Genomic DNA, 27,938 nt, shown 5'->3' on the forward strand with positions numbered 1-27,938 from the left:
TGGGGAAAATAAATAAAAAAAAAATCTAATTACTATTGCTAAGTATTTTAAAAATTTAAAAACAAGTTCAATTATTTTTATATTTCCTCACTTCTACTCTGCACAAAATCATAATTATTTAGAACATTAAAAAATCTTTTTTTTTTATTCCCTACATTCTAGAAAAGAAAATTCTAATAAATATATAATAAATGCAAGATAACACACCACAGATAGATTGCCTTTATGCCAACTTTAATTATTAAGTTGTGGTCATAGCAAGTTTTTTCACTTGGTTAGGAAGTAAATTATATCCGACAAAAAACTGTACTTGTGATTTTATCCTTTACCTAGGTACGAGCAGTCTTCCCATGAAATAACTTCACAACTAAGTTACTTGTACAGAGGACAGAGAATTTGACATCAGATCTCACAGTATGCCCATAATGTCATGCATTATGGAGAGGATCACTATCCAAACAAATTTCAACTCCTGAGGTTGTAAAATCTCCTTATTATGCAATACAATGTTTGCTACATCTGAACTCTTACAAATATAAAACTAATAAGAATAAACATCATCTAAGAAAAGGCAATTCATTGCGTGCATAATTACATAAATTACTGATATAGTTGCAATGTCACAATTGCATAATTGGAGGACATAATTTCTATTGCGACAAACTAGGAAGTGTCACAATAGACGAAAGAGATCAGAAAGACAAGTTCACATAGAGACTACTCATTTTTGGTACACAGAAGAAAAAAAAAAGAAATTTGTTGGGATGAAGGAGAAGATTCAACTCATCAGCAGAAACTTAGTAAGACAGTGATATTCTCTGACATCAGCCACAGAAGGGAATAACTGTGCTGCCAAAAAGTGACTAGTCTGTAGACTCAAGTAGATAAAAGAAGGTAGTCAGTTATAGATCCTGAGAAGTTATATTGAATAGCTTCAGTTCTGATATTTAATAAAACTAATGTCCTTGAAAAGGAAGGAAGCATCATCAGCTTACTGAAATTAGTCTTTCAAAGGATGGCTTATGCAGAAAGGGACTGCTACTAAAAACTCGAATAGTATTCTACCATTAAGCTGTCCAAATGTGTAATGTTGTGAACTAAATTCCAAGTAAAAGACTTGAGGCTGAGAAGCTAATGTCTGATATCAAAAGTTACTAGTAAGATATTATTTGAATACATCAATTTAAATTAGCAAATTTGGTAAATCCAATGTGTCTGAAAGACCCAAGTTGTGAAAATGTTAATTAATATATTTATTAAACTAAAATGTAGGATGTATAAATCATTTGTTCTGCTCATTAAAATGTTAATTAAGCCTAAGTCATTCCTGAAGTGTGAATAGCCACAGTCCAAGAGTTACCCTCTAATCACAATCAAATTACTCAGCACACATACTGAGTTTGCAATCCACCTGAGTTGTAACAGAAGTCATATCAGTGGAAGCTAAATCTGGGAAGATACTCTTCTTCTTCCAAAGATGGATGATTTTAGGCCAGGTGGCCTGTTCCAGTCTCATGCTTGGTCTCATCTCTTTCTTGGTCTTCCAATTCTTCTTTTTCCGCTTATTTTATATCTGTATAATATTTTTGGTAGTCTGCTGTTGTCCATTCGATTTAAATGTTCTATCAATTTTTGCTTGTACTCTCTTATGTAGTAATTAATGGTTTTATATTCAGGGAACGTAAAATTTCTTCATTTGTTTTATGGTCCCACTTGGTATATCCAGCTGTTTTTTTCTGAGAAATTTCATTTTTACTGCTTGAATTCGTATTTCATCTTTCCTTTTTATGGCCAAAAAAACTAAATGAGTGGCAGAAATCCATTCCATACAGAAGTACAAAAAAAGTGTCACCATATACGAGGGTGGTCTGAAAAGTTCTCGGCCTAACAATGAAAAAACAGATTTATAATTTCAAAATTATTTTTAATTTTCAACATAATCTCTTCTAAGACACTTCTGACTGAATCAATCCACCTAAACCTTGGTCTTATAGTCCTAAAATTATGCCACCTATTGGCTTTGAACGAGAGCTCTCCATATGAGAAGTAGTAGTTTGATACAATCATATATGTTCCGGTTGGAATGTTCATGAGGGCAGAAGCACATTCAGCTTCATTTACCTTGGGTCTACAAGGTACACCTCAAAAGCAATCTTTGGTTAAACAGGCAAGGCTGGTAACAGTAGGATATCAGAACACTAAGACTACATTTGCCTACATAAGACTACACTAAGACCATTACAGCTGCTGAGGCTTAGCAGACTGTGCCCTGGATGCCCACCATATCTGAGGGGATAAAGAAACTGTGGCAAGATGCAAAGAGTTACAAAGATGGCATTAGGATTATGGAATGGAGTGCAGACACTGGTAAACAGAGAAAGAGGGAGTAATATGCTAGAAGCCAAGAAATTTCTGAAAGGATGTTATAAGATACCAGATGATGGTACTTTTCATTATATGGAAGGTGGGGAGAGGATAAGGCATGAAAGATTAGTTTGCTTGTGTTAAGAAAGGGGCAAAATATTTTTCTCTCACAGAGCAGCAAGTGAACAATTTATCTGTTGAAGTGATGAGTGCATCTAGTATGAATGATTTTAACACAGCATGACAGCTGGTGTGAGTGATATATAGACTCCTTCAGTATACTCCTTGAGATCTCTGATGAAGCATATCAGTGACAAGTATGTGCTTTAGAGTAAAGCACAAAATATGAGTGCACATTTCTATTTATTTTATGGTATGAGCATTCAATGTATTTTTTAGTGCACACCAAATTTTGACCCCTCTTTCTGTGTATTTATGTATCAGTTATTAGAAATTTATATTGTTTAAAATTAATCAGCACAAAAGAACAAATCTCCAGTTCTTATATGATATGATATATCAAGCTATATCATGTGGGTAGTACCAAAGTCAGAAAGAGGTGCAACAAAGCATTCAATGGTCAAGTGTTGCATATGGGTGTCTAGTCCAGAGGTTGCACTCACTCCAAATATAAACAGATTAACCTCACAGTCAAGTATGAAAAACTGGCATTTGTATAACATTCAAAGCAAACACCATGCTCCATAAAAGCTGTTAAGCTAAGGGAGAAAATTTTAATACTTTTTGAAAAGAAACTGCTGAAATATATTGCAGACATATGTAAAAGATAGTAGTGTTGGCAGAAATACTCAGTAAGAAAATGCAAACCATATTTTCTTATCGAAAAAATAGATCCATCTAGTTTAAAGCAAATTATGGGTGGTTTAGCATTTTAAAGAGCTGAGATTCAACCAACCAGAAGGTATGGGAAAGCAGCATCAGCAACTAACAAATTTGTGGGAAATTTTGAAGAACTTGTCCAGTGTTATTCATCTTCCCAAGCATTCAACTACAATGAAACTGATCTCTTCTGAAAAAAGGTGCTCAAAAGAACATATTAAGAAGGAATACAGAAGCTGTAAGGAATCATCAAGACTGTCTAAACAAGAAAATAATTGATAAAATGTGATTAAGTCGACCTCCTGTGATTTTTAAGAATAGCTGAAAGGAGTAAGTAATGTGTGAAATTTTTCAAAAGTGGTATGCAAATTATTTTATGCCGCCAGCAGCGCAATATCTTAAAATTAAGAACTTGCTGAAGAACACTCACTTTTATGTGAGTGTTATTCACTGTGTTGCTGTGCACATGGGTGCACAGCAACACAGTGAATAAAATGCTCCAGCACACACTGAATTATTGTTGAGCAGATGAAAATTTCTTTTAAAAACACTGCTGGTTATTTGCACAGTTGTTTTTGCTTTCTTTTCCTGACACTCTACATATCCTAATTGGTTTACCAACTGCCACAGGTTGGTCTAGTTAGGTCATGTGCTCCTGGCTGACCAGCAGGTCTCATTAGGAATGAAACAGGCAGCCTTGTTAGTTTCAAGCAGATGGGAAAACAATGATTGGCTGGAAGAGTTGCTTAATTAGAGTCATCTAATGGCAGGAACCTGAAGTTATATGATATTGATTCCATCATTAAATGTCATTTTGCAATGAAGTCATTAATAATAATAATAAAAAAAAAATTTAAAAAAAACTACGTGCCGTGCTGCTCAGAGCAGTAGCAGATCCGTACAGCTGCAAAAAAAAAAAGAAATATTGGTTCAAACTCATCAAACAACAAAAAAGAAAGTGAAGAATTGGCATGATTTGTTTGCTTTGTAAAAGGCATTAAAATCTTACATTGAAATATAACTAATAAAAATATTCTGGTCACTCCAAGTAGGAACTCTTTACAATAAGATTTCCTACAATTTATACTGATGTTAAAAATATACTAACCAAGGCTATGCGTTAATGTGTCTTCAGTTTCCACTGCAGCATCTTTTCTATTATTTTCTGTGTGTTTAGTTAGCAGTTCTTTACTTATCCTCTGAAGAGCATCTTCACTTAACTGAAGACCACTATTATGGTGTATTTTTTGTTGTTCTGGTATCTCTTGATAAGAAGATACTAGTGATGAACAGCCACTAGTTGATGCTGATGCTTCACTATTTTCTGAATGATCATCGCCTAAAATAATAAAAAGAAATCTACAGTTTAAAAAAAAAATGATTTAGACCAACGTTTCCCAAACTATATTCCGATGAACACCAGTGTTCCACAGAAAGTGAATAAGTGTTCCGTGAAAAATTATCAAAATTAATATGAGCCTGGAATAGTTTTAAATGCTGCAACAAGTTCAAACATTTGAAAATCAGGCATTCCTCACTTTGTGTGTGGACTGCTATTAAGACCAGCGTGTACTGGCCTTGACTCAGCAGTTGTCGACACCTCCGAGAGCGAGTGAAGTACGGAGGTATCTATTCTATGAAATGTGTGGTAACAAGCAAGGTCAATGCAACATGCTGCAGCCTGGCATGCCTGTAGTGTGTGCTGTCGCATTTTTGCGATGGTATACAGCCTGCTGCAGCGATAGTGTGCACTTAACTTTACATTAAATACGGGACTGGTGATACTTGATTCTAACCAAGGTGTTCCATTAAAATTTCGGATTTGTTAAGTATTCCATCATCGGAAAAGTTTGAGAAACGCTGATTTGGACTAAGAACATGAAAATATGACTTCAAAATGGCATTAATTTCTTGGACAATTATTTGCATTTCACTGTTGACCATTTATGGACTGAACCTATTCATCATAACATTTGCTCTCAACAGCAATTCATAAAAAATGATTCATTCAAATTAATTGTTACAATTTCATATCACAATTAAAGTTGGAAATTTAAAATTTTCTGAACTAATAAATGCACTATAATAAGTGCTTTGTATGAATTTAGAAAATATTATGTACATATCTGTCTATAATTTAAGAAAACTAACCCAACATATCAGTTTCTTTGACAATTATGAAATTAGTTTTTCAATTTATTGCAATCCTAGTTTTACGCCAATAACATAGCATGTTTTACCTTCCTTCTTGGCATGAGTGACAGTTGCAGTTTGTTTGTTTTTTAATGCCAATTCCACCCAAGAAAGGCTGCAAATCTCCAGAACAACCACTATGGGCAGTTATTGTCCTCTTAAAATCTGTCTCATATCTCCCCCCCCCCCAAAAAAAAAGTTTCGCAAATGTTTTTCTTACTACAATTTTCTAGCAGTTCATACTGTGCAACATATTTTATGGTAGGTTTGCACACCATGAATTTCATATTAAAAAGCAGCATCTCTAGGTAAAGAACACCAGTAAAAGTTTTTGTAAGTCCATTACAGCATTGGCCAAATCCCAAATGATATTGTATTTATCATAAACAACAAAAATTCGTGGTAGATATATAATGTTTTTCATAGACGTATAAATACTTATAGTAACATAGAGGAGTAAGTTTTTTGCATAGAGTTGGTTGAAATGCAATGCCTGGAAGTGTGGTAAATGTGGAAACAGTGAATGTATTCCAGTCATGATGATGAGTTGTGTGTGATGGAGGACCTTCCACAATGAGTCATTGTCTCCATGTGGGTCTAATAATAATATACATAAAATACAATACATATTTTTCACATAATACAAACATACATACCGACATAAAAAAAAAGGAGAAAATTTGAAAATTAGGAGATGCCAATTTCTTATGTGGTCTGTAACTGACGATCTTAATGTATGCTTCCCAAATTTGGGAAGCATACATTTTAAAATCGTCAGCCCAACAGCCAAGACAACCAATTTAGCACACTAGGGGTACTCTAGGCCTGATTTCTATTGCATTAATTCAGACTCAATTGCTCAGTGTTAGTGCCTGCGAGCACATATCAGTTTTTTGTTATCCCTGATGACAATATAACACCCAAATATAGGAAGGTACTACTTAGTCTTTTATAATTAATATTCTATGCCATTTCCTGAAAAATTAAATGCATTATAACCAATCTATAAGCTATTATAATACAGCTATATTGCCTGCTTCAGTTTAGGAGTGCCTCCTAAACTGAAGCAGGCAGTATAGCTGTATTATAATAGTTTATAATGAGGAGTAACATGGGAGTTTTCCCAGAAATAATATACAATCTATAAGCTTATCTACAAGAATAAAGAGCCTAATAATATAAGTTTCAACCTTTACTGAGATACTGTTATAAGTACTGGGGTATGTCTCCAAAAACATTTAATGATCTTTTAGATTACTCTAAATCTCAGTGAGTGACACTAAACGATCATTACTAAATGCACAACTCCTCACCTGAATCAATCCAGAACAGGAAACTCAGCTATGGCTCTGCTCAGTGGCAGGCAGAAACCAACCACAGAGCAGAGCTGCTCTACTCTGCAGGAAGCAAGTAAGTGCAAAGATGAACATTATTAAATATCATCACTGGGAGACAGATCCAGAAGAGATAGCAAGGTTGAATTAATGCAGAAATCATAAGTATCTTACACACAAGTGGTAAAATGTGTATCACCTTAATATTAAAATACTCTGGATCAGAGATAGTTTTATTAAGTTTTTTCACTTGGTTAGCAATTAAATTAACTTGCGAAGAAATTATATTCTTGTTTAATCCTTTATGCAGGTGTAAGCAAAGTTCATACAAAGTATCTTCACGTGCAAACTTTGTATTTATAGGATAGTGAAGATATTGATGTGAAGTCATCAGTCTCTGGATACAATTAGCCTAGTTCTGAAGCTACTTCACATTCAAACCTTGCTTGCATACAGTTTGGATAAAGGATTAAACAGGAATATAATTTCATGATTTATTTCTTAATGGTATTAAACACCAAACAATATTATCAAAAAGATGTTTTATTAACCGATTATATTTCACTGAATTTCAAATCAGCATCATCAGAGCACAACACACTTGTACATGTGACAGTGAGTGAGTGAAACAATACAATTGCAATGGACAAAAGATCTCAAGTCCTATTTTGGCACCCTCTAACATTGTATAAAAAAAAAAAAAAAAAAAAAAAAAAACATTACAGCTATGCGAGAGTTCGTCTTAGGATAATAGTCTCCAAAGTTTTTGGCAAATTAATGTAACCATATTAGTTGAGGTTGGGAGAATACTTCAAAACCATTGCCGACTCAAAAAATAATCTTTCGGATCTGTAACGACTCCTCAATAGCACATTTGTTTTCTTCCATCTAATCCTGGGTGAAGGAGTGTCCAAAGCATGGTCTGCCAGTCCTGACTTGGACTGGTTTTGGATTATACCTTGATTTCAAGGCAAACCTTTGGATTATACCACAAGGAAAAACTAGAACTATTATTGTAGATACTAAACACAGTCGAACTTCTTTTTTCACCAAAAAAAGTTCACTAGAAAACAGTTCAGAGGCGTCCTTAGACAATATGTCATGGAAAAACACAAAAGAAATCAGTGCACTTTTGGCTTCAAGAATCCAAAACATAAACAAATTTAACTTATTGGAAAGTTCGATTCCCTCAAACGTGCACAGGAACGTTCCTCCTCAACTTGTGCTTCCCTTGTTTTTAAAAAGGTAGTTGTAAATAAATCTTTCACATATCCTCACAACAGTGGAAGAAAGTGTTCTTGCCAAGGGACTCAATTTCGTTCTCTCTCCCAAATCCATTCCTAAAGAACTTTTTCTCACTAAAATAGAAAACATTGCCTCCTTACTTCCAACCCAAGATGCAAACCTACTATGGATGGAAGCTATTTTCACAATTAATAATGCAAAACCACCTTCTGACAACATTTCCTCCTAGTGAAAGACAAGCCATTAAAAAAACTGAGAAAGAACAAAGATATTATCATCCTTCCAGCTGACAAAGGAAATGCCACAGTCATTCTAAATAAAACAGACTACCACCATAAAATTCTTGAATTATTAGAAGCAGATACTTACTCTGAACTTAATAGGGACCCCACAAGAGTTACATAATAAGACCAATAATCTAAAATCAACTTCGAAATTACCAAGTAATATCTGCCTTTCGCTCAGATCCATTCATACTCTTATTCTAAGGGTTGTATGGCCTTCCTAAGATTCACAAAATATCCCTTAAGATCCATAGTTGAAGGCATCGACTCATCCACATACAATTCATCTAAATATCTCACCTCTTCCTTAAAACACCTAAGGTAAATCCTCTTCTTACATCAAGAATTCAGCTGACTTTGTTTTCAAGATCAAAAACCTCAAACTGAACAAATCAGATATAATGGCAAGCTTCCATGTAGTTTCGCTCTTTACCAATATAACAACCCAGGAGGTTCTCACTCTTCTCAAGAACATATTATCAAAGAAGTTCTTCGCTTTACTTACTCATTTTGTGTCAACTCATGCTACTTCAGATTCGAAGACCAGATCTACAAACAAAACACCGAACTAGCCATGGGTAGTCCGCTTTCCGCAGTGCTAGCAATCATATTTCTCGAAGACTTTGATGAAAAAGCAATTTTTTTGGCCATGCTGAAACCTAAAATCTGGCTCTGTTATACTGACGATGTTTTTCTTATATGGGGAACACAGCCCAGATAACCTCAAAGTTTTCTTGGATCATTTAAATAACTTTCATCACAACATCAAATTCACCTCTGAGCTAGAAGTTAACAATTATTTTTCTTTTTTAGACATAAAGCTAACCAGAAGTACTGATATTAAAATTTCAATCTTCAGGAAACCAACACATACAGATAGATACCTTCATGCATCCTCTCATCACTACTCTCCACAGAAATATGGCATTATATCTACTCTTGCACATTGAGCCAGTCTTATTATCAGACCAAGAATAGCTTAAAAATGAACTTAATTTCCTCAAAAGGACCTTTATCAATAATGGTTTCTCTCCAAAAAGTATTGAGAAACTTCTATTTCACTTCTATCTTAAACTTCTATTACATCAGTTCCCTCTCTCCCAAACTGGCAAAAATATTAAAAAAGTTCAACATCAAAATGTGCTTCTCTACTTTACCAAAACTCCAATTTTTCCTTAGTCAGCCAAAAGAAGAACATCACCATCTTCAGTTCCCAAAAGAATTATTTGTAGTTGTGGTAAACCATATTACAGACAAACTGATAACTCGATCTTTCTACGTCTTGAAGATCACAAAAGAGACATCTCTTATAATAGAATGCGAGCCAGCGCACTCACCAGCCACGTCTTATTTTCTGTAAACTATGATGAAGGGCACCAACACCAAATAGACAGGAATCTAACTTCCAACATTCACAAATGTTACAACGAACTTGAAAGACATATCCTGGAGTCAAAAGAAATTGCCCTCGATTCTACCCACATGAATATCGACCTTAGTTACAATTTACCAGACTCTCATAGTTCTGCTATTCAGTACTGGTGTTCTTGTGAGATCACACGCACCCATATAAATGTAGCTAGAACTGAAGCGTGCACTCCAATTCAAATTTAACTACAGTTTTTGAAAGCTCTGTTGCTGTTGTAAGCGTGTAATGTTTCTGTCGGTCTTTTTGTATATATACCATTGCTTGGACACCTGATGAAGTTGGCTTACCAAGGAAACTAGTTGTGTCCATATTAAACTTTTATTCTTAATTATCTCGGTATTTTAAAACATTAAAATTATTGAACATTATAATAAATTTAGTTTAATCCTTTATCCAAGTGTAAGCAAACAAAGTTTGCAACTGAAAATAACTTCCGGACTGAGGTAAGATAGTGCAACAGCAGGCAACTCCGAGCAAAGGTGGACCAAGTCTCATCACTCCTTGTCTCAGTATCTCCCTCCCATAATGTAAAGCACATCTCCTTGCAGACATATATATACTGCTATGCATTAAGGGAAGGGCCACTACCCAGACCAGTTTCAACTTTTATTGAGGTCAGTGGGAAACAGACCCAAACATGGAGATACTAAGGCAGAAGCAATAGAAGAGGTCATATTTACCTATAGAAGTTGCCAACAGGTGTACCACCTTATCATTGAATTACTCTGGATTTAGAGAAAGACGTTGGAAGTTTATTTTTCACTTGGTTAGACTATAATAAATATAGTTTAATCTTTTATCCAAGTATAAGCAAACAAAGTTTGCGCCTGAAAATATTTTCGGGACTGAGGTAAGGTAGTGCAACACCAGGCAACTCCGAGCAAAGGTGGACTAAGTCTCATCACTCCTTATCTCAGTATCTCCCATAATACAAAGCACATCTCATTGTGGATGTGTATACTGCTATGCATTAAGGAAAGGGCCACTACCCAGACCAGTGCCAACCTTTAATGAGGTCTCGTCAGTGGGAGGCAGACACAAACGTGGAAATACAAAGGCAGAAGCAATAGGAGAGGTCATATTTACCTATAGGAGTTGCCAACAGGTGTACTACCTTATTACTGAATTACTCTGGATTCAGAGAAAGATGTTGAGAGTTTATTTTTCACTTGGTTAGACTATAATAAATTTAGTTTAATCCTTTATCCAAGTGTAAGCAAACAAAGTTTGCACCTGAAAATGTTGCACTACCTTACCCCAGTCCTGAAGATATTTTCAGGTGCAAACTTTGTTTGCTTATACTTGGATAAAGGAATAAACTAAATTTATTTTAGTCTAACCAAGTGAAAAATAAACTTCCAACATTTTTCTCTAAATCCAGAGTAATTCAATAATAAGGTGGTACACCTGTTGGCAACTCCTATAGGTAAATATGACCTCTCCTATTGCTACTGCCTTAGTATCTTCACGTTTAGGTCTGCCTCCCACTGACAAGACCTCAATAAAGGTTGAAACCGGTCTGGGTAGTGGCCCTTCCCTTAATGCATAGCAGTATACACGTCCACAATGAGATGTGCTTTGCAATATGAGAGATACTGAGACAAGGAGTGATGAGAACTTGGTCCACCTTTGCTCGGAGCTGCCCGTGTTGCACTACTTTACCTCAGTCCTGAAGATATTTTCAGGTGCAAACTTTGTTTGCTTATACTTGGATAAAAGATTAAACTAAATTTATTATAGTCTAACCAAGTGAAAAATAAACTTCCAACGTCTTTCTCTAAATCCAGAGTAATTCAATGATAAGGTGATACACCTGTTGGCAACTCCTATAGGTAAATATGACCTCTCCTATTGCTTCTGCCTTAGTATCTCCAAGTTTTCTCCAAGTTTGGGTCTGCCTCCCACTGACAAGAACTCAATAAAAGTTGAAACTGGTCTGGGTAGTGGCCCTTCCCTTAATGCATAGCAGTATAAATATATGTCTGCAAGGAGATGTGCTTTGCATTATGGGAGATACTGAGACAAGGAGTGATGAGAGCTTGGTCCACCTTTGCTCAGAGTTGCCTGCTGTTGCACTACCTTACCTCAGTCCTGAAGATATTTTCAGGCGCAAACTTTGTTTGCTTACACTTGGATAAAAGATTAAACTAAATTTATTATGTCTAACCAAATGAAAAATAAACTTCTAAAATTATTGAACATGTTCATAAACCGAGTCAACCTGCATACAAATATAAATATATATATATATATATATATATATATATATATATATATATATACAGTAAAATCCCGAAGTTACGTGTTAGGTGGGATAAACAAAAAGCGCGTAAGTCGAATTCGCGTAACTCAGGGTATAATTTTGCATGTAATTTATATATATATACAAACATACAATTGGGACCAAAGGTTTACAAAAACACCTATATTTTTTAAGAAATATAATCGGAATTGTAGTTTTTCGTACATAAAAAAAAGAAAGTTATTTCGATGTCGATGGTTTCATAAAATCTAATAGATTCGTCTGACGGCATAACGTCTTTTTCTTGTCATGCAAAATTTCTTCATAGCAAGCTAATGATTTTTTATTCCTTGCCTTGTGGCTACAATTTGTTCCTCGTTAGAATCTATGTCCTCCAAAATCTGTAAACATTTCTTTTATGATTGTTCTTACTGTGGATTCCTGTAGATCGGACTTCTTTGCTAGCTCACAAATTTTCATTCTGCCTTCAAAATCCTTAATAATGTTGAGTTTTGTTTCCAAAGTCAATGTTTTTCTTTTCTTGCTAGCTGTAGAAGAATCGGACTTGCTTCTTTTGGATGACATTATTATTTTTTTATGTGATAAAATTTTTATCAAGAACATTACATTAAACAATCGCACAGTTTGTAGACTATAAAAATCGTGTATGAATGGAGACCACGCGAAACATGTCAGTGCTTGTTCACAGCATGTGCGACACTGGCGAATGCGGTCGGCACTTGAAAGATACGACTAGTGGAGAGGCGTGATGGGAATACGTACATATAAGAAACGCATAACTCCGGATTCGCGTAAGTCGGGGTATGACTGTATATATATGTATATATATATATATCAGCAAATATATTCAACCTAAGGATTTCTTATTTGCCCTCTTGCATTTTTAATTTGCTGTTACATATACCATGATGAGTCCTTGAACTCCTTAGAGGTGTCACGTAATAATAAGATATTCTACTGTTAACTTAATACACCACCATATAACTGGGACTACAATATAAATGTGAGACTACAGGTGCTTGTAAAATGAATTTTCAGATAGATTCATTACACATTTGGCAATACAACATCGATATCTTAAACTTCAGAATAGCATGAAATATCAGAATGGACATTCATAAATTTTTAATAAGCTTATGATATTATTATCTGTGTTAAAAAATTGGTATAAAAAGGATATATATGAGAGAAAAACACTGCAAAATGTTTGACTTTGTAAATAATTAATCGCATTCCACTAATTCTTCCTCAGATCATAAATTTTCTTCCATCATAAATTTTAACTTTAGAAAAGTGCAAACAGTAGCGATTGTCATATCAAAGCTCATTTAATTTCTAAGCTTATTAAGGGGGTGCTTAAGGGTCAAAGCTGTATAACTTACAGGAGACCTCCATGGCCATTAAAGGAATGCAGAGAACCGACCAGAACTTCTAACATAATCTCCAATCCTCACCTTCTTTTTTAAGCTATTTTTACATAATAACATTCACTTTCTTACATTTTTCTTCTCAGTATTCTCTCCAAGGAACTTTCAATATCCTTTCTTCCTTTCCAGGACTGCCTCTATCTTTCTGAGTTCCAATATGAAGTTCTGATTTTTTTTTTTTTTTTCACCTTCGAACAAAGTTTACTACATGCCTCCCTGGCTGAATCAATGTTTTTCAAAGTATGCTAAGTGAGTCTCCAAGGTTTGGTTATTGTTTTCCAACTTTAATTTTTTTGGAATGATATTTTGTCTAGAGTTTACTCTAAAAATTTCTCAATTATGATTCTTTTTTAAAACCTTTGTATATATATTTTTTGATATAAATACATTTTTATTTTGCTGAAAACTAAATGGCGACTACTTTCTATATACTCTTATCCTGAATGAGCATGAAAATACTATAATCAATAACATAGGCTACTTATTTCTTGTGTCTTTTCCCCATGTGAATTCATGTTGGAACATAGTAATGACTAGTCCATGTCTCCTGAACAGAAATTCAGCAGGTACTTACAATTATGAACCCTTTTCTCCAAATTTTTCCAAAATTTCTATATGTCACGTATTCATTTCCTATTCTGCTATTTAGATCCTCAACAAGGACAAACATTTTCTTTATATCAAATGTCTTCTCTAATGATTCAAATTCCTCCATATATTTCTTAGCAGAACCTTATGGAGGACCACAGCAAAAAATAAATCACTATCCAATTCTCCAATTTTGATGTTTGCCCACACAACTTATTTGAATGTGCTTTTATCATTCAAGAAGATTATATGACTGCATACAGTGAATAAGCATCCTTTCCCCACAGTTACCATACTGCAATGCAAAACCAACCAAAGCAAGTTTCATTGTAGCACTAAATTAAGTACAATATCCTAACAACCTATTTCAAAGTAACCAATAATGAAAATTTAGTTATTCATATATACTTTACTAAGGTGCAGAAACAGATTTATGTAATGCAAATTTTCAAAAGCAAGTACTGCTTTATGACTTGAAATAAGGTAATTTTACATTTGGAATTTTCAATCGCATTAAGATAGCTCAAAAATACTATTTTTAGAAATAAAACTTTGCCAAAATGAAAAATAACATCTAACAATTTGTAAAAATTGTGCCCACCAAATGTCAGACATGCTATACAGTCAAAAGTTTCCACCTGATGCAGCCTAGTGTGAACGTGTTAACTTTATGAGTTACTAGTGCTGCAAAGCTAAATGAATCACAAAACATTTAAGGTACTAATGTAAGCAGTAAAGTGCTAACATAAACAAGTGGATATACAGCTATGAGACTTATTAAGGTCCGAGCAGTTTATTCAAAAGCAATAAAAAAAAACCAAACATTTAATGAATTTTTGCTCAAGTATTACAAGAAGGCACTAGGGAATTGGCAGTGTTTTTGATTAAGTTTCACCTCTCTGACTTAAATCCAAAAGCAATGGCAGTACTCTTTGAAACTATAATTTGATTAATAATTAGTCATAAAATGCATCGGTTTAAAATTTAAATAAATAAAATGTTTGTTAGTTATTTGTGAAAATTACTTAATCAGGAGAAGAGGAATGAAAATATTTCAGAGGAGAAAAACACTTACAGACCATATAAAAAATTAGCATCCCTTATGCACTCCACAAAGGACCAGCTACACTACCTAGATACCAGATCCCTAGCAGTTATAAACTATCTTCCCAGACAGGACAGCCAACATCAAAATTGCTAACCATAAGGTCTATATGTTTCCACCACTAGTCACTCTGGACTTGCTGACCATGCTTTGGACACCCACCAATAGGATACACTAAAAGAAGGTCACTCTATTCCATCATAGCAAATACAAATAGGAAACATTTTTCCTTGAGTCTGCTTCTACCAAATTTGGGAAATTCTCATACACTGTAATTCAGCTCAGCAGCCAAGGACATCCATTTTAACCCAGTAAGGGGACACTATTTAAGACTTTAGGTTTAATCTCAGTTGACATGCTTCAGCCTCGTTACTTAGCATGGTGTGTGCATGTATATATCATATTTTATTTTGCTCTCTGATGATGGCAACTGGTTGTTGTCAGCCTGCAGAATCCCACCACTGAGCAAAGGCCTCCCCCCCTATGTTATTCCATTCAGCTCTACTGAGCAAAGGCCTCCCCCCCCTATGTTATTCCATTCAGCTCTACTTTGGGTTGTTCTCGACCAAGCTGGTCCTGCTGTTAGAGTAGTTTCATCTCTCCATTTGGAGAGAGGATAAACTCACCACTTACTGGACACCTGGCGAGTGGGAAAGAGAAGTAGAGGTAGACAGAAGACCAGATGGAGAGATGGCAATTGGACTTTGCCTAAATACTGGAAGTATTAATTAAATTTATTTTGGTTAATATTAGTCTACGTTGCAATTTCCTAAAAAAAATATAGTTAAATTCAGAAATGCAGCAGTCTCACAAACTATAATGCTAAACCATGCTTGTGATCCCTCCAAAATCACTTGTTATGCCATTAAAAAAAAAAAAAAATGGCGAAATAGTTTTACACACACCATATTCATTTCATCTTCTCAGTGTTAGGCTGCATAGCTAAGAATATAAACTTTGCACCTCATTATTGTCACATAGTAGTTATTCTACTTACATAGGTCTGCTATGCCAATCAAAACATATCTCTGGTCAGTATTTATTTCAGAATGAAAAACCCAAGTTTCTGGGAAGAAAAACTCTTCCACGGCAATATCTTACCAGTTAACTCACCTTCAGTTGAAAAGCCCTAACAGGAACTTCACTTCTTTGTCCTAAATGAAATTTACAAAAGGTCTTTTCAACTAAAATGAATCAATAATATCAACTGAACTATAGAGGGTGACTCTTATACATGTTAAGAAACTTCAATGCCCAGATTAAAACCAAAGGAAATAGCAAAAATTGTCAATCGAGATATCAAGAAAGAATCTTGTCAATAAAACTGAATGAAGGTATTACCATTATTTCTTACTGTATAAATCCCAAATCCACTTTACCTTAGAATACTGTAACCAGGTGCGAGTTGGTGCATCAAACACTCCATAAAATTTACTTATGCTGTTCAGAAGAGAGCAATTCAGTTAATTGGTGACTTCTCTTAGAGACTTAATCTGCCACAATTTCATATACAATATATATATATATATATACACACACATATATATATTGTTTCTACTCTGTGCCTCTTATTGCATACACTTTGGCAGTATTATTATTATTACGGGCGACTCCAGGGAGTCCTTAGACTCATCAAGGGAGGCCCTAAACATCATGTCCAGACAACTATACAACATTCTCACAGTATCTATCATACCTTGCCTTGAACTCCCTCACCATTATAGCACCCACAACACTCTGGCAGCTTATTCCACTCATTTACCACTCTAAAAGTAAAGAACCCAGCTCTAACACCCTTACTAACCACACTCTTTCCCAGCTTTCATAGGTGTCCCCTAGTTCTTCCATCACCAGTCCTGATCTCAAAAATATCCTCTGAATTAATCCTATAGAAACCCTTTAGCAATTTGTATGTCTCAATCATATCTCTCCTTTTCCACCTATCAACTAATTTCTGCAACCCACAAATATTCAACCTGTTCTCATAAGGTTCATTCCATAGACCTGCTATCATCTTAGTCACTCGCCTCTGGATCCTCCCCATCTCCTTCCCATCAAGAAGGAACCTAGGTGACCAAATCTGGACACAGTAGTCAATATGAGGTCTTATCAAGGCTCGGTACAGAGGTACAATAACTTGCTTGTCTCTGCTTGTCAAAGTATTTTTCAACAACCAAGTGAGTCGACGAGCTGATTTAGCCACTTTTGCAATGTGCACCTAAACTTCATCTCCCTATCCACCAACACTCCCAAGTCCCTGGCCTCATCAATCTCCTGGAGTACAGTTCCACCAATGTGATATACAGCTAAACAGCTGCTAATCTTTTCACCCCAAAATACACAACCTTACATTTTGTCACATTAAATTGACATCTATTCTCCTTAGCACAGAACTCCAATCTATCCAAGTCGTCCTGCAAGATTTTGACATCTTCTGCATTCACTATTGCCCTACCCAACTTTGCATCATCAGCGAACAAATGAACTGTTCCTCTTAGATCCTTCCCTATATCGTTAATGAACAAATTAAACAGCAGTGGTCCAAGAACAGAACCCGGCAGCACACTACTAGTCACAGGCCGTCTTTTGGACTCTACTCCTGAATAAACTACTCTCTGATATCTCTCCATCAACCACCCACCTATCCATCTCACCAACCCTATATCCATTCCCATATGTTGTAGTTTAAGGATTAGAATTCCATGTGGTATCCTGTCAAATGCCTTAGCCAGGTTCAGCAGTATCACTGTAAACCCATTACCCTTATCCAGTTCAGCCATCACTGTGTTATAAAACTTGAGCAAGTTACTGAGGCATGATATACCCTTCACAAAGCCATGCTCTCCCCCGTACAGTATCTCATTTTCATCAATTTCCATTCCTGTATTTTTCCCTTGACTACGTTCTCCAAGACCTTGACAACGACTCCTGATATGCTGATCAGTCAGTAATTTGCAACAGTAGTCTTGGATCCTCCTTTATGCAGTGGAACTTTTTTCCCCTCTTTCCACACCTTTGGGACTAAACCAGACCCGAGACTCAGATTAAACAACATGGTCAAGGGCACTGATAATTCTTTAGCCGCTTCACATAAGACCCATTCTGGTATACCATCCAATCCCACAGATGTATTCACATTAAGGTTCTGTAATAGACTATTCACCTCCACTTCATTCATCACAATTCCCGTATAAACTAATGGTTCCTTCATTTTTTCAATGTCACCGCCTGGATGATATACTCTTGCAAAGTGCTCACTCAGTAATTCCAATATATTGACTGATTAAGTGACCTCCTTACCATCGTCATTCCTTAAAATCATTTTGCCGTGTACAGTTTTTTTTTTAAAAAAAAAAGCTCCTTGACCACTTTCCAAGCTCTATCGACATCCAGCCCTTGCAGCTGTACATGCCATGGTGGAATTACCGTGCCGGCAAGTGTCATACTTGCCAGCACGATAATTCCACATATACCCTGTCTTAATCGAAAATTCCGCACCTTTAGCCACCTCCCGGGTCAAGACCGTATGATCACTCTCACCAATAGGTGGCAACATGGTCATATTCATTACAGTCAAATTCTCAGATGCTATTACCAGGGCAAGCACTCTCACACCCCTAGTATTTTCAATTACATGCTGTCTCAGATAGTTATCCCTTAATAATTGAATAAAATCCATTGCCTTCCTAACATGTGTCCTCTCCTCCTTCCCATCAATGTTACCATAGTTGAAATCCCCATAATAATTACCCTCCTTCCACTCATTTCATCAATTTGTTTATGCATACTATCTTCACCATCTATTCCATCACCTGGTCTATAGCAACACCCAACTGTATATTTTGTTCTGCCAGTCTCAATGTCACACCAAATACCTCCCTCAAATGAGCTCTTTTTCACTATCCTGCGATACAACTTCAATTTTCCTTGGCTGCAGTTCATCTGCTATCATCAATAACACTCCTCCCCATTTTATTCTCTCTGTCCCTCTTAAACGCACTATAACCTACACATTCTATCCACTAACTATATCATCTTCTGTCAGCCATGTTTCACTAATACCAATAACCTGTGGCCAGGAAGAGCCAATCAAGGCCAAAAATTCTTCCTTCTTGTTCCTAATACTCCTGACATTAGTATACATGAAATGCAGAGGTCCCTTTGTCCCACCCCTATCTTGATGCGTTATTCTAACTATCCCATTCTGATTTCTTGTCCTTTGTACTGGCTCGGGTACATTATATCATTCTTATACTCAACTGTCTCACTGATGTCCGCATATCTACTTCCCCCCCCTCCTTGGTAGTTCTAATTTCCCTGGTTCTGCGCATCCATTTTCACTTCATTCAGCAACACTTTTTCCAGTCTCCGCACACCAAATCCATTCAATGCAGGCCATCATCTTGTATAAATCCTTTCGCCCATCAAACTCATTCCACACCATGCCATCTGCATAACCTGCGCATAAAGTCATTTGCGATTATAGCCCTCCTTCTAAACTCCTCTCTGTCATGCCGCAGCAACAGACTCACCATCCTAACGCTGTCACTCTTTTCTTTTGCTACCTTTAAGAATACTTTCAAGTCCTCTCTCATAAAAAATTTATCTCCTTTCAATTCATTCGTACCCACCACAACTGTCAATTCTTTCACCCTCTGCTTTTGTGCTCTAATACTCTCACTTACATCCTTAAACTTCACACCCGATAAGTACGATTTAGTTAAACTCCCATCTATCACTTCTCTTAATAACGAGTCACCATACAACACTCTTTCCTTCATTTCAGAACTCTCCCACTCTTATGCTTTTTTCCTTTCACACACTTGTTTATTTCTGTTAGCCGAGGCACTCTGGAAAGAGTTTTGCAGGTGCTCTAATTGCCGCTGCGCATTTTGTATCACTGCACACAACCTAGCGATCTCACTCCCTACAAATAATTCCTCATTTTTTTCATTTTCTCTCTCTGTATAGTTGCTTTCACTCTCACTTTGATCACCGCTCTCATTGCCATTTTGTACAACATCGCAATTCCCTATCAAGCCACTATTTTCACTCACATTTTGGCTTTCTTCAACCATAACTATCTTATGACCTGACACATACTTCAATTCCTCACTTTGCTTACACTTTTTGCACATTCTCCCACCACTATCACTTTCCATCCAAACTCCAGCCTCATTCGGGAATGCATACATCCCACACACATCACATTGGACAAACTCCCTCACATTACAGTTTTTTTACCCTGTCTTAATCGAAAATTCCACACCTTTAGCCACCTCCCAGGTCAAGACCGTATGATCACTCTCACCAATAGGTGACAACATGGTCATATTCATTACAGTCAAATTCTCAGATGCTATTAATTATAAAATAACATCTGATTTCTACAAGTTATTATACATTTGATTCGAGTATCATCCAGTTTCATTAAAACTCAAAATCTAATTTTCTTTCATTCATGTCAGGGTTGCTTGAACAAAAAATTATATCCACACTGAAAGGCAAATAAATAATTTACTAGCAAAAATTAATTATTTACAGAGGCAATTTAACACTCAATGAAGATCCAAACTAAACCTGGATAACAAGGGCAGTGACATACAAGTAGGGCAACAGTGGCATTTTCTTCATGGTAATTCCTGTTGTTCAATGCTGATGGGTAGATAAGGCGGTGCACCAAAATCTGCATAAAATCATATCATCTATTCTATTACAGTTAACCGGGTTCTGTAGAACTTATGTAGATTCCAGGAATAGTCTCTCCAATTTAAACTGTGATTTGTAAAGTAGCCTGGCTTTCTTCCATCTGACGAAGTGGTCTTTCTCTAAGGTATGTTGAGATAGTCTGCATTTTTGGCTCTTCATTCTGATTTTTTTTTTTTTTTTTTTTTTTTTAACAAAGTAGCTTATCTTGTTTATCCTATCAAATATATTATTTATTTGCATTCTAGCATACACAGTTTTCTGTTCCAGACGTTTCAACATAAACAATATCAACAGCTACAAAAAATTAAACATGGAAATCAAAAGTTTCTTTGGTCTTTTTTTTTTCTTTTCTTTCCATGTTGCTTTAGCAAAATTCTAGTCATTCCTCCTCCCTTTTCCCTTCTAGAATAAGCAAATTAACTATAACTCATTTATAAAATAGGTCTTTTACATGCTTGGCATCAAACTATCTACCAATCTACTGAAGATATGCAAACTTTTCTTGGGGGAATGGAGGGGGGGGGGTAGCCTATTCAGGTGAATGCAATGTAACAATGGAAAGATATTTTAATCTTTTATAAAGTTAATATGATAAAAAAGAAAAGAAGACAGACATCAGTTCCAATCATGAAGTAAACACAACCAAAATCATACAAAACTTAATGCCTTTCAATATTTAAGTAAAGTCAAAGTAGCATAAAACTTAACAAGTACAACAGGATATATTTATAATACATTTCTACAATAATCTTCTTTATAGCTATAAACATACCATTTATCACATGTTGGGGCAGTTTGCTTTTGAAACCAAAAGTCTGAGAAAGTTCTTTTCTGGGAGGATTGTTAGTTACTGGTTCTTCATCTTCTTCTGTCTCTTTAATAACAAGTGGTGGATCTATCATCCATCTATTATGTTTATCATTAAGTTCTGATTTATGAACTGATCCAAGTGGAAGTTCATACCTAGGTCTCTTTGAAGTATAAGCAGTTTCAGAGTTCTGTAACAAAGATTCATTGAGAGCATTCCTAGAGGTAGCTGGTAATGATTCACTTTGTCTGTCATTAGTACCTCTTTCCAATGTTGTCACATGTGGTGGTGTACTTAAAAGCCATGATGGCACAAGTAGGTCACAAACAGTAGATGCCACTTTACGAAGTAGGGACTATTAAGAAAGAAAAATAAATAAATAAATAAAAAACTATGATTATAAGGTTTCCATACATCTTATGAATTTTTTAAAGACCTTAAAATTAGCAGAAACTTTTTTTCTTTTATTACCTGTTACAACAAGATTAGGTCTATTTTAGTGAGAAAGAATACAAAATACATTTCATGTACCTTTTAAGTAAAAATCCAGGCTGACAAACCAAACCAGGAAATTATTTGACACAAGACAGAATTAATAACATTATGAATATGATGACTCAACATATTCTAAAGGAAATTTTTACTTACGAAAATGATAAAACTGTAAATGACAGTTTCAAAATGAATAGTGGACATCCATACACTATTCATTTTGAAATACAGTGCTACTTTTTTTTTTTCTTTTATCAAGGCTATGTTGTATTTTCACTACATTTGGGAAGAAACCGGACATTTTTATACTCAAATTTAAGTGGACACCATTTTGAGCCCGGAGATTCTTCGCATCCCTGTCCCATTTAAGGGACGCCGGGAACTTGGGGCCAATTGTAAGGGTTTGCTCGCCATGGTGGTTGTTCAGGAGATAAGGTAGAGCAGTAGTTTCTCCATTTACTTTCTGCTCCGCAGTATTACAGACGTACACAATATAATCATATTGCCATCTGCAAATCTCTGATCACAAGCTTTTCCGTCATCATTTGACTTCAACCTTGTGTCAGTACTGACAATGCTGCTTCCCAATGTCAGGGGCGGTGACCCCAGCAGGTACTTATTTAATGGCGGCACTACTCGCCATGTCACCGAGTTATCATTGGGCTTTGTGAGGTTTTAAGTGAGACAGAGTTGCCACTTCTGCTCCCCCACGCCCTGATAGCTCAGTCGCTGTTGGTCCACGGCTGCTTATTCGCCAGATTGCTCTGCTTATATCGCAGCTAACCTCCATATCTGAAGGCTGTTCCCCGATCCGCCACCTGGGGACGCACCCGGTAGTAGTCAGCTCTGAGTATAAAATGAGTATAAAAATGTCATTAAGCCATTATGCAGAAAGGTAATGTCTCTTTCAATGCTGCTTGGGATCAGTAAATGTATTCAAATATGACAGCAAAATATGTTTTTAATAAGGTACAACAACAACAAAAAATGATTTCTAGTTTGCTTTTTTTTTTGTTGTTTCTGTGTGTTGTTTTCATAGATTCTATATTATCGATTGGAAATGATAATTTTATTTACTTTTGTTTTTTTAATTTCAACTCCCTCCCCATACACATGTTAGGTAGCAAGACCTATAGCACAGCAATGTCATGTGTGGCCACATGGCATTGTTGTGCTATATATCTTTTAACGATTTTCAAGAGCTGAAGAATTGGTTGCAGAAAAGTTTGGGCAGTTCCAAAGAACAGAAGTAGTTTGAAGAAAGAAGTGATACAATAAGCTTGGCATTCTGTGTATAGCTACTGACTAACAGATGCTTATGTTCTTTGAATAGAGGAAAAGGGAAAAATGGTGGTAGCCAGTTCAGTAGAGAATATCCATAGAATTGGTTGCAGAAAAGTTTGGGCAGTTCCAAAGAACAGAAGTAGTTTGAAGAAAGAAGTGATACAATAAGCTTGGCATTCTGTGTATAGCTACTGACTAACAGATGCTTATGTTCTTTGAATAGAGGAAAAGGGAAAAATGGTGGTAGCCAGTTCAGTAGAGAATATCCATAAAAAAATGAACATCTATAATCCTTTCCTTTAATGTTACACAGTAATCAGCATTCATCTAGTTAAATTAATGAGACTGCAATGGTGCTAGGAATAATTACTTTCTCAATATTTCAACTTCATATTAAAATCATCATCTGTAGTATATATATACACACACACATATATATATGCATATATAAGGACAAGCTATATTACATTCAAAACAGTATGCCAAAGTGACAATGATTTGATCAACTGTTATTCTATTAGCTTGATCTCAGTTAAAAATAAAATAAAAACATCAAAGCTATATCTTATTTATAACATTATCAGAGAACAAATTCATATTAATACCTGTAATGCAACAATATTGGTGGCCTAATCAAATTTAACATAAGTGTTATATTAAAGCTAAGATCCTACATTACTGCAGTCCTAATTATAATTAACTCCAATAATATGTGTCATCCATATTCTTGAGATTTACAGACCACCATTATTGTTAAGATTAGGATGGTTGATAAGAATTTCATAGGCCTCTTTAATTTGCACTCATACCACGTTTTGGTGTGATGCAAAGAACAAGTGCCTTTCCAGTCAATTCTTATGTAAAGTATACAGGGCTTGATCAGAAAGGCCAGATTTAACCACAGTTATTAAATTTAATGTGCCATTTATGTTCCTTTTTTTGGATAGGAATTGTGCATCCTTTTTCACCTTATTTTTCTCTTCAAGGATTAGGCATTTGCCTGTTCTGGCTTCACTGGTCTTTCCATCTTGACATTAGTCTTCCTCTCTCTCTCTCTCCCTTTGGTCTATATCTATCCGATATCTTTCCATCCTAAGCAGATGCTCTTTCTATTTACGTTATAAATATCTAGTTATTTTCTGTCTTCTGTTCTTCTCTTTTTTGTTTCACCTATATAAGGCAAATTACAAGTGCAATGAATACAATATACTCCAGGGTGGGTCACTGAAGGAGGTGGATCCTTGGAGGAGTTGAATAAGCTCTTTAATTTTTCAGGAGGTTTAAAGGTGGCATTAAGGTTATATTTCTGTAGTACTCTGTTTATTTTATCTGATATCCCTTTAATGTATGGAATGGCTGCAGTTTTATTGTAATCTAGTTTATTTTTATTTTTAAGTGGAGTCGCTTGAAGAATTTTGCTGATAGTATTTTTAGGAAGGTACTGCTGATATAATTCATGTTAAAAGAAAACAATTAGAGGGAGTAAGATCCAATCAATCAATTTTTTTTTAAAATGGTAAAGAAAATTTCAGCTTAAGTAAACCTGATGATGATGCAAGAGGGATGTACATTACTTAACCTAAAAACAGCATGCTCCTTTTGACAAAATAAACCTAAAAAAATAAAACACAATTTATTTTCATTGTCAGTGAAATTTATTCCCAAAATGGAGCACTTTTATGCCTATTATGATTATTATGCAATATTATTATATTATAATATTATATTTCAAATCATAGGGACAGAATACTGTCCCTATTATTTGAAAGTTTTCAAACTCACCAAACCAACTTCACTGCCTCCTCTTTCATTCCATCTACTTCTGTTTTTTAGAACCCTCCCCCCACTCTGCCTTCCCCAAAGAATATAATCTTCAGCTGTTAAAATGCGAACAGATTCCTCCTTTCAATGAAAGGAGGAAAACTATGAAAACTATTCTTTATGTTTTATTTACCATGAGTACCTATAAGAACTCCTCAAGAGGAGTCTGAAACCCTTATAAGGCATGTGGCAGATAAGAGAAATGCCTTTCAGATATGAATGGTGAGAGGGAAATAAAATATCTTCCATGGACCAACAAACAACAGCAGGGTGTGGTCCCTAGCAGGCAGATACAAACAGCTTCTATTCCTCATGTTTTTACAGTCAGTGCCAATACATTAATTGTAAAAACTAAACAACTGAAATCTGGTGCATCATCATACGTATCAAGGATTTAGGCCTAGTATGGCCTGTTCCGGCTTTAGAAGTCATCGTTGAATCGTTTAAGAGGACGTCCTGGTTTTCTTTTTCCTAATGGCTTGTACTTTAAGGCTTGTTTTGGTAATCTTTCTGTTTTCATTCTTTGAACGTGTTCCATCCATTTATGTTTATATTTTTTAATTTTTTCTATTACTGGTTCTTGGTTTAATTCTTTCATGATATCTTCGTTTCTTTTGTGATCAAATAGGGTAGACTTATAGGGTATACAAATATATATATAATAAGTATACAAATAGGGTATACTGAAATCTGGTGCAATATGAGGGTATTGCACCAAGTTTTGGATCGGGACATAAAGTACTTCGTGTACTTTGTCAGAACACAAATATGTTGGATCGGGCATTGCCCAGATAAAAAAAAAACCAATTGCCCAGTTAGATACTGCATATCTAACTGGGCAATTTGAGAGAAAACAAAGAGCATGCCAGACATAATGTTCATTAGTAAGAGATGGACCGCATTAGTCAAGCAGCATCAAACATTTTAAGAAGTAGACATGGAATCAGATCAGCTGTGATTGCCAATATCAAAATGAAACTCAAACAAGAGAAGGCAAAGTTTCAAAGTCAGAGAGAGAGATAAGGAAATTGAGTGAGGAACTCACAAGGAAAGAGTACAAGAAAGTACTCAAGAAATGAAATTCATTACGGAAAAGGAAATGGAAAATAGAAACAAGTGGTGTCTCTGTAATCAAGAGAGGAGGGGAAGAAACAGTTCCAGAGACAAAGAAACAAGAAGAGGTGGATCTCACAAGACAGTAAAAGTAATTCAATATTCTGTGGAAATGGATTAATTATACAGAGTGAAATGCAATGAAGTGGAGAAGGTAGAAGGGACAAATCAAAGTTATTAAAGAAAGTGTGGGAATATTAATAAATACTATGGTGAATACAGGACAAGTATACAAGATGATCAGAAATCAGCAACAAATGTTGCCAAGGCAGATAATCATGAATGACAAAATTTTGCCAAGGCAGAGAACCATGAATGACAAAGAGGATCAAATCTTGAATACAAAATAGGAGACAGATGGGCAAGATACTGCTCAGAGTTATATAACACACAGGAAGATGTTGAGGTCTAAAAGAAGTTAGCATGTTCACATTGAGGCAACTGTATTCTCTCGCCACCAACCTAACCATTTGGCAAAGTAAAAGAAATCACTGTGCTACCTGGCAATTTTGTGCCTGCATGTCATCAGATGGTCTCGTATCATGACAGTTTCTTCGATTGTAACTAAATTAGAGTGAGAAGGAGATGAAGAGTTATTTTTCAGGATATATCACAAAACAATAATTAAAGAGAATAATATATTTAATTAATAGTTTCTATACTTGAATTAATAAAAGAAGAAAAGAATGGCAAATATAAAGGAGAAAGAGAATAGGCATGAACAGAAATACTTTCATTACTGTCACATGGATTATAAATAATTTTCATTTATGATATCATGTGTGTACATGTCCTATAAGTTGCTGGAGTAGTGTGAATAACATGATCATATAAAAACTTGTATATTTGCATTTATGATAGATAGAGGTAAAGGGATTTGTTTGCAAAATATAAATCACTAACCAATAAATAAACAATGGCTGTAGACATTTGTAGCTCAGTAAATAACTACAGGGAAGGTTTATCCTATGATCTAATAATGCTGATCAGGTGATTCATATGGACGTTGGCAGAAATATAGATGGGTTGATGGAGCAGCAAACCATCCTGTACAATATGTGCTTATGTGTATTTCTTTCTTTATATATATACATATATATATATATTACACTTTATTTTCTGATAATTGTTTTAATTACTAATGATCACTTTTGTTTACATAATAGTACAATATACGAGGTGGTACGAAAAGTTCTCAACATAACAATGAAAAAACGAATTTATAATTTCAAAATTATTTTTATATTTCAACATAATCTCGCTTAAGACTAATATATTTATTCCAGCAATGCTCCAGTGCCATTATCCAGTCCATGTAGTGGTTCTCAGTAAGATCTGCAAAATACCTCTCTACACGTGCAATCACCTCTTGATTCGAAGAAAAACGCTGACCAGTGAGGATGAGTTTTAGTTTTTGGGAAGAGATAGAAGTCAAAAGGAGCCAAATCTGGGGAATAGGATGGATGTTCCAACAATTCATAGTGCAGATCCCTTAAATTTTCCATTGCCAAAATACCTTTGTGGGGAGGTGCATTAGCCTGATGAAAGATAATTTTTTTTCTTCTTCTGCAAACTGGATCTTTTCTCACGAATTTTCTCGTCTAGTCTAGTTAAAGGATCGGAATAATATTCCCCAGTT

At 35.3% G+C, this 27,938-nt stretch overlaps 1 protein-coding gene across 1 annotated transcript in view; it reads right to left on the reverse strand.

The window, feature by feature from the left end:
* Positions 1-27,938, reverse strand: part of LOC150095268 (uncharacterized) — a 302,954-nt gene that overhangs the window by 238,804 nt on the left and 36,212 nt on the right. The window contains exons 2-3 of the mRNA XM_090410345.1: positions 21,554-21,944; positions 4,313-4,543 (exon numbers count right to left, since the gene is read on the reverse strand). Coding sequence (XP_090266471.1) covers positions 4,313-4,543; positions 21,554-21,944 — 622 coding nt within the window. The remainder of the gene's footprint in view (positions 1-4,312; positions 4,544-21,553; positions 21,945-27,938) is intronic.

Source organism: Typopeltis vanoorti, chromosome 20, assembly GCF_054136105.1.
Source record: "Typopeltis vanoorti isolate ZY-2024b chromosome 20, IOZ_Tvanoo_1.0, whole genome shotgun sequence".
Taxonomy (NCBI): domain Eukaryota; kingdom Metazoa; phylum Arthropoda; class Arachnida; order Uropygi; family Thelyphonidae; genus Typopeltis; species Typopeltis vanoorti.